Source organism: Heptranchias perlo, chromosome 32, assembly GCF_035084215.1.
Source record: "Heptranchias perlo isolate sHepPer1 chromosome 32, sHepPer1.hap1, whole genome shotgun sequence".
In the NCBI taxonomy this organism is placed as follows: domain Eukaryota; kingdom Metazoa; phylum Chordata; class Chondrichthyes; order Hexanchiformes; family Hexanchidae; genus Heptranchias; species Heptranchias perlo.
Window position 1 is genome coordinate 7707424 of NC_090356.1, and position 14242 is coordinate 7721665.

Genomic DNA, 14242 nt, shown 5'->3' on the forward strand with positions numbered 1-14242 from the left:
TGACGCTAAAGTTTCGTAGTGCAAGTCTGAAGTTAGGCTCCACCTGGACTCCAGAGTGAGAGCCTCTCGTCCAGGGAATCTTGTTGCACTTTGCTGCGGATTTGGGTTGGGCACTAACTCTGGATTTACACTGCAACCAGGTACAAGGCGGAATCACTCCCGATTGACGTGAATTCAGTCCAAATTCAGCCTGAGTGAACATATGAAACAGAGATTTTACAGATTGGCTTTTCTGCTCCAGCATTCTTTTCTTATGAAACAAAAAAACCAGAAAATGCTGGAAACACTCAGCAGGTCGGGCATCATCTGTGGAGAGAGAAACAGAGTTAACATTTCAGTGATTCTTTTCTTATGCTCCTGTTATGAGTGTGTGCTCGGCTGGAGTGCTCTGTACTACTACAGTGTTAAATATTCCTTTTCTATCAGTGGCCATCGGAGAGATGCATGGTGTCTCAAGGTGGACAGAACCTTGTTGGGAGTGAGCACCTGAACACAGGTGATTTCAAGTATTTGCTTTGCCCTTCATCAGATGTCTCTGCAGCTCAATCAGGCGAGAAGGAGAGTTTCTCTAATCCAGGCCATCTGGGATGTTCTTGGTCTCCAGCTGAGAATTTGTCCGTTTCAGTGTGTAAGAAGATTATGGCTGCGCTGACTCATATGTGCTGAGTTGATGCTTAGTGCTGAGTCTCAGTTAGAGGTCGTTGTATCAGATACATAGTGAGTAAATATCACTGCAAATGCTGTAGTCACCACTGAAAATGTTCCTTCAAGAATTAAATAGCCTTTTGAAAAAGAGACTGGTTAATCAGGAGAAACTTCTTTACCCAGGGAGCGATTGGAATGTGGAACTCATTACTACATGGAGTGGTTGAGGCGAATAGCATAGATGCATTTAAGGGGAAACTCGATAAGTACAAGAGGGAGAAAGGAATAGGATATGCTGATTGGGTTTAGACGAAGTAGGGTGGGAGCATAAACACTGGCATAGACCAGTTAGGCCGAATGGCCTGTTTTTTTGCTGTAAATTCTATGTAATTGAAACAGTAGATCTAGAATAGAAATGGTCATACCAGAGTAGCTCTAAGAATGCCGTGTGGGCACTCTATTACATTTTTTTTTACACTAGATATTTTCCCCAGATTCACCATCACTGACCAGTCCCGTAAGTAAACCCAGGTTTCCTACGCCCTGGAGTATACTTTCACTTGACTAATATCTAGGGTGAATGTAGAATTCAAAGCAGAAAATGCTGGAAATACGCAGCAGGTGTAGCATTTGTGAAGATGTGTACCGTTCCTTCACCATGAGTTCTGATGACGGGTATAGTTCTGAAGCGCCATGACCTTTTCTCTTTACAGATTGACTGGATGGCCATTTCCAGCAGTTTCTGTTTCAAATCTTTAGCATCCTTTTTTATATTTGTAGGTAAATGTAATGAGCCCAGGGATCCAACCGAGAATCTTTATCACGGTGTTCTGGCTGCTCAACAGGTCATGTGCTGCTACTTCAGAGGAGTAAACGTTCTATCAGATTGTGGCTTAAGCACTAAATTGCAGGACCAGGTCCTGAGTAAAGAGTTGAATGACCAGTGCTGAATAAAAGCAGTAGAGTTATAGAATGACAAACTTTACTGTTCTCCTCGGCTTATGGAAAACAATAAAGATGCTTCTCTTGCGCTAACAATCAGTGTAAATTATCCTTGAAACATGGTCCCTCGGGAGAGATGTAAAACAGGCTGCTGATTCACTAACACCCGTTTTACACTATTGCCAAAAGTTAAAATGACCCTCCTTATGTTTTACATGGCAGGTCACTACCACAGATTCTCTGGCCTGCCCTACTGCCAACAGCTTCAGAAGGACTGCCGACTGAGAGATAGTCAGCCTCATTCAAAGTGTTTTGACATTACGCCAAAAAAGGACATTAAAAATGTATCTCTCATAACAGTGTTAGGTGGTCACCCATTCACAGGATTCAGATCAGTGTGAATAGCCGACCATTTACAGTAGGTCTCAATGATATCTCAAGCTGTCAAGCTGACCAAATTGAATAGAATGACTCCTAAATTGATAGATGTCAGGAAATGCTTCTTTGCAATAATGTCCTTAAAATGGCTTTCTGCATATTAGACTGTTATGCGTATACTCTGCAACTTGAGGAAGCAGCTAGCAGTAACTAAAGTTTAATGTGGCTGCTAGATTCCTGTGGAAAAATATTAAAATATAGAATATATAAATGTGATTGAAGCTCCCTCCATGTTGTATGCTCTCTTATGCAAGGCTTGGTCCACTTAGGAAATTAGGCCCTATACGTATTTAGTGTGTTGTATTAAAACCTGGTCACATTGTGAGTTATTGCATTGGTTAATGGGTTTGAATTTCTGGAAAATGGACACTAACCGAATGGGGAAGGGACTGGTGGTATGACTTTTGAGTATTCTTGTTTCCTTTGTTGCTGCTGAAAATTTACTGGATTAACTGATGTCTCCACATTATTAAATACTGAAGTAAATAGAAGAAACGGCCTCCAGCTTAAAAATTTCTACTCCCTCATAAACCGTGTTCTGGTCCAAAGCCAAAATCACACTCCATCATGGTGTCACTGCGGGGGAAACCCAACTTCAAATGGGTCATTTTGTGAGGCTCCGCTGTCCACGCTGAACACCTTGCAAGCCACGAACGTGGGTCGCAGATCTGGAGCGACAATGTTAGAACCCTTAGTCTGACCTGGGCAAGCGCACATGAAGCGAGGGTCTGCTTTGGAGCCTCGTGAAATCGCCCCTAAATGTGTCTGCCTCTTTAAAGCATAAAACATGAGAACCATAGATGGCTGAGAGATACCTGCAGTTGTACAAATCTATATTCAAATGAATGCAATTTCTCTTTAATACACTAACAACCACAGAATCCTATTTCATAATGAGCAATTCTGAGCTAACTACTCAGGAATCTGTAGATACTGAATAGACTGCAATTGATGTACTTCGTGCAGTTTTGGGCAGCTTTGGGCACACCATTGTAGAAAGGATATTGGAGCCATTGAAAACGAGTATAATAGATTAATTAGGGTGATACCAAGGATGAGAGGATTTAATTATAATATAATGAAAGACTTGGGGCTGTATTCAGTGGAGCAGAGAAGGTTAAGGGAGATCTAATAGAAGTGACCAATGTTATGAAAGAGTTTCAGAGGGCAGATAATAAAAGATTACGAAAGATTATTAGAATGCAGAGTACATTGCCATAAGTGGCGACTGAACCTTTGGCTTAGTGGTAGCATTCCTGCCTCTGAGTCAGAAGGTGAAGGGTTTGAGCCCCACTCCAGACAGCCCCCATGGAGTGAGGACTAGAATATGGTTGCTAAATACTGGATTGACATCCAGCGGGGTATTTGCATCCAGACAGTGTGACCACTGGCTCAGCGGTAGTATTCTCATCTTTAAAGTCAGCAGGGTTGGGTTTGGGCCCTACTCCAGACACCACCAGTGAGCAGAGACTGCAGTGTCACCTCTGAATGCTGGGTTAATGTCCAGTGGGGGTACTTGCATCCAATGAGCATGGGTGGTTCCCCCATTGTAAATGGTAAATGGGGCTCTTTAACCTTGGTTGCAGCCCACTTAGGAGAAGGTACTCTGAAGATTAAAAACTGCGGGGAAAACAGCAGGAGACCATCTCAGCTACTCTTTCCTTGTAAGTGGCTTAAAAATGTCATGAGTTAGGACCTACCCAAGGGCAAAACGCAATGGATGGAATTGGCCATTGTAACTAATTCAATCACAAGAGGGAATTAGATAAAGACTTCAAGTTTTCAATATCAAAACGTAGGGAGAAAGAGAAAGGAAATGCGATTAAAGTAGAGGGCACTGATGTGAAACGGCACCACCCAGACACAATGGGCCGAATGGCCTCCTTCTGCAATGACATTTCTAGGATATCAATCGCAGAAATTTTAAGAGTGACATTTTTTGTTCTTTCAGTGTTGTAAATACACAAATGAAAAATGGTGCCACACCCCTATACTTGGCCAGCCAGGAAGGCCACCTGGAGGCTGTCCAGTACCTTGTGAAAGAATGCGGAGCAGACCCACATATAAGAGCCAATGATGGGATGACTGCACTCCACTCGGCAGCACAGATGGGGCACAATACAGTAATCGTCTGGCTGGTAGGTTTTACTCTCGGGACACTTAGCTGGGATGGGCTACGCTGGGCTGGTGAATCTCTTTAACTAAAACTGTCCAGGTTTGTGCTGTCTTCAGTTTGGTGGTCTAAGGTGTGGATTCTTACAAAAATGTTCAGATGAATTTTCAATCCAAAACATGTTGCTGAATTGTTTACACCAATCACTCCATAGCACCTTTAACGCAAAGGCCATTGCAAGGCGCTTCATGGAGAGGAAAATGGATTTGGAGCCAGGAATGTTGAAATTGAAAGAAGTGACTGAAGGCTTGGTTGAAGATTTTTAAAGGAGGGGAGGTGCAGTAGAGAGATTTAGGGAGGGAGTTCCAGGCAGCTGAAGACTGTGCCACCAATGGTGGGATGAAGGGAGGTAGAGGATGCACAAAAGTCCAGAGTCAGAGAAATGGAGTGTTGGGAGGAGGGGATAGAGGGCTGGAGATTATAGTGATAGGGTGGGGGCAATGTCATGGAGGGAGTTAAAGGTGAGGACAAAAGGATTTTAAATTTAATGTGTTGAGTGATGGCAAGCCAACATAGTGAAGACAAGGGTGATGGGAATGGAGCACTGGTATTTTGTTGAGAAGACCCACCTTTCTAGTCTTAGCTCTCACTGCCATTTGGACTCAGCCATCATCTATGGACCAGATTGCTGTATACACCCCCTATAACTGCTGGTGTAGAATATCAGAAGATTCCATTTTGGGGGAGCAAACACTGATGGGGAGACCTCTCCTCCTCCATGAGATGCTCTTCCTTTCTTGAAATGCATAATGGATTGACAGTGGTTGAAGAGGAGTTCTTGATCCAGGTCATTCCTTTCTCGTTCTCATGGGACAGTAGAACATTAATTTGACCCTGCAACTGGCCACATGTTGGTGAGTGCCTGTGTCATCACTGTCATTAGGACAAAGCATTGAATGAAGGCCAAGAACTTCCCTGCAGAGAGGCAGGCGACATTGGGAGGCTGGTCATGTCCATAAGCTTTTCTTGTATGCCCCCTAGTAGCTGTTTGTGGAGTTGTATGGGCAGAGACCTGGGATCAGTTTGCCTTCCTGCTTGTCCTCTTGGCCAAGGTATTGTGTGTGTGGGAAACCTAGAAGTAGGGGATGATAGCGACTATAAAATGACTCAGGAAAAAAAAAACATAAGGGAATGTGTACAATTGCTGCATTGTACCATGACTACTGCAAGCCTCGATCTAAACTCCACTGAACTCCTACAGGATTGATCAAAGATTAGGACCATCATTTCTTTAGCAGCAGACAAACTGGTTGATGAGCAGAAGATAATATCATTGTAATTTTAATACTCCTTCCCATGTGAGATATCATATATTCCTCTGGACCCTTTTGCTTGCTTACATTTCCTCTCAACTTCTCTGCACAGGTGAGTTTTTCAGACATTAGTCTGTCAGACCAGGATGATGAAGGGGCCACAGCTATGCACTTTGCTGCTAGTAGAGGACATGCCAAGGTTCTCAGCTGGCTATTGCTACACGGAGGTGAGATTGTCACGGACAACTGGGGTGGTACCCCGCTACATGATGCTGCAGAGAACGGGGAACTAGAGGCAAGTTTTGCAACACTGCATGTATTTGAAGTGTAACTTATGTAGAATAATAGATTGCTGGGAGTCAGTTAAACAATGGAATGTGTATATAACCTAGCTTCCTAAAATCCATTATGTTAGCACATAGTGTGTTTGAGGAAACAATCACATGTGCCTTTGGCCAAACTCAACTCTATCTGGTCAAAAATTAAGGATACTTTTGAGTGAATCAGCTTTATTCAGGATTACTTAAGGCTGTAATCTGGATGTAATGTAATCTGTGTGTATTATGGGGTATAATATTAAGGATAGGCCTTATAGAGCACCCCCTCCAGGCTCAGTTTGTAAATGCATTGGATGGTGCGGTACCTAGTCCCAAATTCAATTCCTAAATGCGCTAAATTAGTCAATCTCAGGTAAGACATCAGTGGGGCAACCTGCAGTTTGCCTCAACATTCTCGGAGGGGAGAAATCACCCATGGTTCCTGCTCTTGATTGCTATCCAGCGATGTCTGCAAATAGTGAGTAAAGGTTTAGTTGCCCATTGATGGTGGTTATATTCAAATAGTCCAAACGGCACTTACTGCCAAGGTCCACATGTGAAGAATGGACTCCAGAGTGAGCTACTGGAGGACTCTTGCCTCTCGTGGAATCAACATGAGGCACAAGCTTTAGGAGAAGATAAAGATGGAAAATTTGAGGTGGAAAAAATGCAGTTCATAGATTTTTGCTCAGCGTGCAATGTGATGTAGTATTACTAGAGTGAAATGGCTGCTTTTTATTCCATTCAATGTAACAGACTTAAGCTCATTTGGTTTCTGAGCTTTCTGCATCCATCAACTGAGCGAAGGTATCGAGGCACAGTCTATGAACTTACAGTTGTGTGTACTGATAGGACATACAGCCTTCATCAGTGGTGCCCTCCCCTGAGTGGAAAGCTCTGCTTTCGTTGAGGGAAGTGGGGACTTTCCCCATCGTCTGATCACATTCATCAAAGGTGTGGGCTGAATGCCGCATGGAATGAAATCCAAATTACATGGAATTTGACCAATTAAATGGGAGCCTCTACTACGGAACCAGAGGGCCCGAGCAACAGATGAGTACAAGCGAGTACCATTGAACATAAACACATATACTAATGAGGCCTTGAAATTATGCTGTGGGATAGTTGTGTGTGCAGGCATAACATGCTGCACCCCACTATTTTTGTGGACTTGTTTATTTTGAAGTAGCGGAAAAAGGAATCTCAAACACAGGAGTTATGTGTCCGTACACTAGAACCCATGCTGTAATTTCGAGATCCAATTCTTTTGCTCTAATGTATCCTTATTAAAGAATAGTTAACAGATCAAAGAGTTAGAAAAAAATGAACAGAGACAATACTGAGCTCAGAACAGTGGAACTTTTTCTATTGCTGCTTCCAGTTTGCTACTTCTGGAATGTTTCTACATTTTCAAGTCAAGGTGTCTTAAGTTAGCGATCAAAATGTTTTTTTTCTAAACTGGAATTCTTAGGCACATTAGGAATAGGAGTAGGCCATTCAGCCCCTCAAGTCTGCTCTGCTATTCAATTAGATCATGGCTGATCTGCATCTCAACTCTTGTCCTTGATCTAACCTCAATTAGATCACTCCTTAATCTTCTTTACTCAAGGGAATACAAGCCTAGTCTCTGCAACCTGTCCTCACAGTTTAACCCTTTTAGCCTCGGTATTATTCTGGTGAATCTCCGCTACACCCCCTCCAAGGCCTGACATTTTTGGCTCTCAGCTCATAACGAGCACAGCTCTGATGATGCACGGGATCTATGTGCGTCCCAGAGCTACTTTGACCAATTACACAGGAGTCGCTATTTCAGAACCAGAATCCGGAGATGCCCACAGCAAGAAAAGCTGGAGCCAGCTTTAAATACCCAGGTGGTACTAGCATTTCCTGGCACAGAGGAAGTGCATTAGTGAAACAGAGAGTTGTTCTTTCTTTTAATAACACCGATGGTGCAATGCTTAGTACTCCCCTAGGCTTCCCTTCTTCTATAAAACCCGCATTCTACGGCCTATGCCAGGTGAGCTCTGTACATCTGTGTGATCTTTTCTTCCCACCCTTCCTGTAATATACTTCCAGCTGTGACCTTGCAAATGACTGTCACCAGGTCCCACGGCAACAGGTGCCAAGACCATAATTGGTCAGGTTCGAGTTATGTAATATTCCTGGTGGAGTAACACTTTGAAGACGGACTGTTTTCTGGAAATAGATGCCGGCAAAGATGTCACAAAACATCCAGAGCATGCTACGTCCCTGTAATAGTCCATGAAATAACGCTCAGTATTGGAGGTGAAAATAAATGTAGTTCAGAGGTTCAGTAAAGGAAATGGGTATGAATGATATGGTGTAATGTTATTGCAGTACAAGGCACATGGTGCATCACAGCAGCATGCAATAAAAGGCACAATATCACTGCAGCATGTATCAGTGTTTCTGTATTGTTGCAGTGTGAATCACACGGTCCAATATCACATCAGTATGAGTCACATGATACAATATTATTGCAGTAGGAGTCACATGATCCAATATCACTGCAGTGTGAGTCATGTGTCCCTGTACATGACGCAGTGTCACTCTAGTAGGAATCGTGTGGTAAAATATGACCCCAGTATGAATCGCAGTATGGATAATACCATCTCAACTGGATAGAATTATGGGCACCTGCCTTTTGAAATGGAATTGCTTTGACTGGTTTCTGCATAGTTTCCGGGCAGCTTGCGGCAGCTGGGTGAACAAGACGCACCCATAGTGGCACAGACACCTGTCCGCCCCATACTACAACAACAACTTGCATTTATATAGCGCCTTTAACCTCGCAAGGGGCTTCACAGGAGCGTTATCAGACAAAAATTGACACCGAGCCACAGAAGGAAACATTAGGACGGGAGTGTCTTAAAGGCGGGGAGAGAGATTGGTTTGACCGATGGTGGACATCTCAACCCTTATCACTTGAGGTGGTCCCCAAAATTATCGTTAACAACTGGTGTATGTTGCTAAGCAATGCATGCCAATGGGAAACATTGTAAGCAATACAGAGTGTTCACGACCATTTTCTTGGCAATTGGATCTTTGTCAGTTTATCAATGAATCTGCTTGCATGTGTCAAACAATTTGTAAGGGTATCCATGAGGAAGTTGTTCATTCTGCAATCTTTTATTTCACAAACAGTAGGCCAAAAACATACATATCAAATCCTTTGAGTGGTAATATGCAAGTGTGTTTCTGCCTTTAAAGCCATTATTTGATAATGAAATATAGAAAAAACAGTACATATCTTGGCAACCTAGAGGAAAGGCCAACTTCCGTAGTGCAGGACACCACTACATTTGGAGAGAAGATGAGGTAAATCAGAAAGTAGTGTTTTAGTGACTCTACTTTTGCACTTTAAAGATTGTAGATATAAGGGGAAGGGGAGTCTGAGGGAGGTAAGGCATTCCACAAGTTTGAGGTTACTGGAAAAGAACAAGCTACAGTACAAGATAGTGCAATGAGTCCTGATTTCAGCACTAGTGGGGAGGAGAAAGAATGTGTAGCTTGGCTTAATGGGAGCATAGGAGGAACAAGAGAGGAATGCAAAGTAATATATAAAATAGAGAAAGAATAGAATGCTTCTGATGGAGAGAGTTTGGAGGCTATTAGTGAGGGAGGGAATATCTATTAGATGACAGATTCTACTGTGTAAAACAAAATGACTGAAACACGTACTTGTGTTCTGACTGTTACCATGTAGAATCATAGAATACAGAAAGAGGCCATTCACACCATCGTATCTGTGCCGGCTCTTTGAAAGAGCTATCCAATTAGTCCCACTCCCTACTCTATGCCCATAGCCCTGCAAATTTTTCCTTTTCCAGTATATATCCAATTCTAAATATTTCAGAGAGCCAGCACAGGCACAGTGGGCCGAATGGCCTCCTTCTGTGCTGTATGATTCTATTTCCAATATGCCATACAGTATATACTGTGTACTTTATAATATTTGTAATATTGAGCATTACTTCACCATTTTCTAATACCAAAACAATAGCCGCAATCCATGTGTAAAAAACGGGCTCTAGTTATAATGGTCACATTACTTTACTGATCTATTTGGATAGTTCTCGTGTAGTGTGTTATTGCCAAAGCAGTGTCATTTATTATGCTTTTCTCCAGAAATGCCAAATTCTTACTATTCCTCTTGTTCCACCCCAGTGTTGCCAGATCTTAGTGGTTAATGGTGTTGACCTGGGTGTTCGTGATCATGATGGCTACACGTCAACAGAACTAGCTGAATACAATGGACACAGTCAGTGCGCCAAGTACCTCAAGACAGTCGAGAACATGGTAAGAGGAATATAAGAGAGAACTGTTAATGGGCGTACATTTTTAACAGTGTGTATGAGGGAGACCCTGTGATTAATGCCACAAAAAGGATAATTCCAGTTTGGAGGACGATTTTATTTTTCCTCCTCTGTTTTTCTCAGCTCTCCCCCTAATAGCAGCAACTTGTGCTTGGGTAACGTTCTGCAAACAAGGATGGCTCTCTGGTACCTGACCTAAATGTTCATCCTATGAGTCTAATCGGTGATTATCAGTAGGTTATTCAACTGTGAGGGCCGTCAGGTTGCAGTCCTCTCCTCTCTTGAGTGTTCACACACACAAGCACACACATTAGTGATCGGGAGGGGTAACCCTTGTCAATCATTTCTAACTGCATACAGTTTTGGTGTCCATACTTAAGAAAAGACATACTTGCTCTTGAGGCAGTACAAAGAAGGTTCACTCAGTTAATCCCGGGGATGAGGGGGAGGACATATGAGGAGAGGTTGAGTAGATTGGGACTCTACTCATTGGAGTTCCGAAGAATGAGAGGCGATCTTATTGAAACATATAAGATTGTGAAGGGGCTTGATTGGGTGGATGCGGTAAGGATGTTCCCAAGGATGGGTGAAACTAGAACTAGGGGGCATAATCTTAGAATAAGGGGCTTCTCTTTCGAAACTGAGATGAGGAGAAACTTCTTCACTCAGAGGGTAGTAGGTCTGTGGAATTTGCTGCCCCAGGGAGCTGTGGAAGCCACATCATTAAATAAATTTAAAACAGAAATAGACAGTTTCCTAGAAGTACAGGGAATTAGGGGTTACGGGGAGCGGGCAGGAAATTGGACATGAATTTAGATTTGAGGTTAGGATCAGATCAGCCATGATCTTATTGAATGGCGGAGCAGGCTCGAGGGGCCGATTGGCCTACTCCTGCTCCTATTTCTTATGTTCTTATCCTTTCCCTTCTCTTCAGGTCAAGGATTAACTCAAGATCAATCCAGAGGTCAAACCTGGTGCTTTTCAAGTCTGTATAACTTAGTGCATTTGCCCACTGGGCCTAGCAAGGGATATAGGATAATATTTTATAATTAGAAACCTTCTAGCTTAGGTACTACCATTAATTCTGAACGTCTCTTCAACATTTCCATAACCAATAGGTACAGGTACCATTTACTCATTTTTCTGTCAGTGCAAAAGGTGACACAGAAAGAAAGGCTATACCCTAAATTCAAACACTTGGGCAAATAAAACTGAAGTGTTTATTTTACCAGTGAAGCCCAACAGAATGTTCTCTGTATTAGGGTGGTAAAGATTGCACAGCCAGGAGATCCAGTTATACCTCTGCTTGAAGGATACTCTGTCAGGCCTCCTTGGTGTTTTCCAGGGTAGGACTCAATAAGCAAGGATCCATTTGAGCTGATAACTAAGGTCTTTATTTTACTAATGAAGACCTAATTCTCTTTCTGTACAGCTCGACCGTATATTGCAAGTTGATTGTATCGTCATTTTATATCATGAGAATGGGAGTCTCTCATTTCATTGAAGATTCTGCCATTATGTTGGAGGAAATTTTTTCACAAAAGAAGGGTTATCTGATTTTGGTTCATAACATTTCTGAATATTTGGGATTTAAGAATTAATAACCAGTTACCAACATTGGTTAATGTTATGCAGCAGTTGGAGAGAACGTGCTCCCTGTGCCAGTCACTGTATCGGTTTAGTTAGTGGTGCTGGCTGATGGAAATTGGAGGAGGAGTAAAACTCTGTTCTCTCCAGTCAGTTATTTCAGTGTTGGTGACCAGACTTATGTTAAGTTTGGAATCAGGGAACTCCATAATTAGCCTCTTATACTGCAGTCTTTTGAACCAGTAAACGACAGGCTCTGTTCTGAGATGGCTAAGGAAAACAACATTCTTTTAACTGTAGCCATTGTGATTCTGTCACTATTGCACTTCACCACAGTCTGAACAAAGTTATTCTTTTCATGTAGGATAGTAAGGATTGTGCAGTGGGGACACCCAATTAAAGTTCTACATGAAGGAGATCCCTGCTGGGCTTAAATGGCGGTACCTAGGATAGGATTCAATACAGCAAGGATCTACTTTTGGGCTGAATTTGGGAGGCATGAGTTAAGCCAGAGATGAGACCAAAGGATGCTGGTATTATTCCAGCCTATAGCCTGGAGTCCTGTCCTCGGCTTCATATGACATGGCAAGCACTTTGCACTGGCATCAACCAAATTGCAACAAAAGCTCTTTCTGTAGAACCAAAGTATTAACCAATTGGGAAAATGTGCCCACTGAACATGTGCAGTAACCAAGACAAATGGCCCTGAAACATATAAAGCCCTGGGAAGAATTTCTCCCATTATCTTCAGAGTTCAGCAAGAGACTCGGAGAGATAAACTATCATGGGTCAGACAATGGGAGGGGTTATGAAATTCTCATCTACAGAAAGCAGATGACCAGGATTGAATGATGTGGGTAACCCTCCAATTTTGCGGTACTGGCAGGGAGCCTTGCCCACCAAGAGTGACTGTCGGAAATTCCTGCTCTCGTAATGCATGATTTTTGTTGACTGTTTAATGATGCTGCATGTGCTCAAATTTCTAATATGTGCACCCAATGGACAAAGCTCCCTGCAGGTAGCACAAAGTCATAAAATTCCTTATAAACGCTGCAGTCCTGGAGTGATAGCCCAGAGGTTTTGTTGGATTGACTTTGGGTCTCAGGGAAGGATTTCCTCAGATTTCTGTTCTTGGAGATTCTACCTGTGCTCATTCACTTCCACCAGTGTCTATAACATTATAGTTTGAGCAGGAGCCCTTGAGGGAGTTATCTTCGATGCCTGGTGGGTGAAGACACCCCATGGTGTAGTACTGAGCCATACAGGTAAGAAGATCCCAAGTTCGATTGCCAGCCTGTGCTGAGTTAGCTCATCTCAGATGGGCAGCACTTGAGGTGCTATGTTAATCTTAGCAGCCTCCCCCCCGTCCCCCGTCCCACCGCCCCCCCGTCCCACCCCCAGGCCGGAAGGAGGAAATGAAATCAGCCACGGTTTCCACTCCTTATGGCTTCCCTGGTAAATCTTGCTGGAAGTGGATGTTAGGCAAGAAAAGAATCAGTCTGTTCTGTGATGTCTTATGTGGTAGAATAGCCGGTTGCTACTTTAGGGGTGAATCCACGATCTCGCCCTCCCAACGGGAAGCCACAGTGGCAGGGAGTGAAGATCAGAGATGGAGCTGCAACATTGTAGCTCCGATTCTCCAGCCCACAATCCATGGGATCCCGGCCCCCCATTGGGAGAGTGGCATTGCAAAATCGCCCTGTTACCATCGAGAATGAGGAATGGGCACTTGAGTGAGATACCAATGGGCAGCTGGTGCCCACAGAATCATAGCCCAGCAAAAGTCATCCAAGGGAAAATAACAAGCGAGCTCAATGGGACAAATTGCCCCTTCTTGTTAAAGACTTTCCTATGTTTTAACATGCCACTCATGCGTCGAGTATACAATTTGATTGTAGCCTTGCAAAGAATTAAAGTATAATGGGAAATATCAGAGTGAGTGATGGACTTGAGAACAGAACAGTTTTTTCCACTGACCAGTCAGAATGCTGTGTTTATAAATAGCCAAGTTGTAACATTTTTTACTGTACATGAGAGTGTCAAGCAGCCAGGTGTCATCCGCAAAAGGTAAATTATAAAGTTTATTCTTTAAATTCTGACCGTCTCAGCAGTGAAGGTGTTAATGAAATGGAGCCACTTAAGTGGTATCCGAAAAACCGTTAAAAAAAGGCCTTATTATTTTACCATGAGTCCCTAAAGGAACATTATGTGCGATTCCTGAGGGTATACAGGTGGTTGTAGCCTTCTCTCACACATACATGGAATCTCTAACTCCAGTCCAGACCGCACAAGATTGTGAAGCAACCCGATTTCTCTTGGAAGCGTTCGGTATTCAGCGAATTATGGGCAATGTGAGCAACTTTTGTCTGAACTATTTGTTGGGTTAATGGAGCTGGCGATACTTTGTGAAATAGTTTAGTGGACTCAGCAAAGGTTAGCTTTGAGAAGATCGTTATGTCTTTCAGCTGGAGCTGTGTGACTGTGATTTACATTTTTAAATCGAAGATTGAGAGAACAAGCCTGCTTGTGTAAAGTCTCAGTTGTACAGCT

The 14242-nt window shown here is 43.0% G+C and overlaps 1 protein-coding gene across 1 annotated transcript in view; it reads left to right on the forward strand.

Moving 5' to 3' along the window:
• The window catches only part of espn (espin), a 132313-nt gene that overhangs the window by 26152 nt on the left and 91919 nt on the right, over nucleotides 1-14242 (forward strand). Inside the window, exons 3-5 of the mRNA XM_067970279.1 lie at nucleotides 3977-4163; nucleotides 5564-5746; nucleotides 9957-10088. Coding sequence (XP_067826380.1) covers nucleotides 3977-4163; nucleotides 5564-5746; nucleotides 9957-10088 — 502 coding nt within the window. The remainder of the gene's footprint in view (nucleotides 1-3976; nucleotides 4164-5563; nucleotides 5747-9956; nucleotides 10089-14242) is intronic.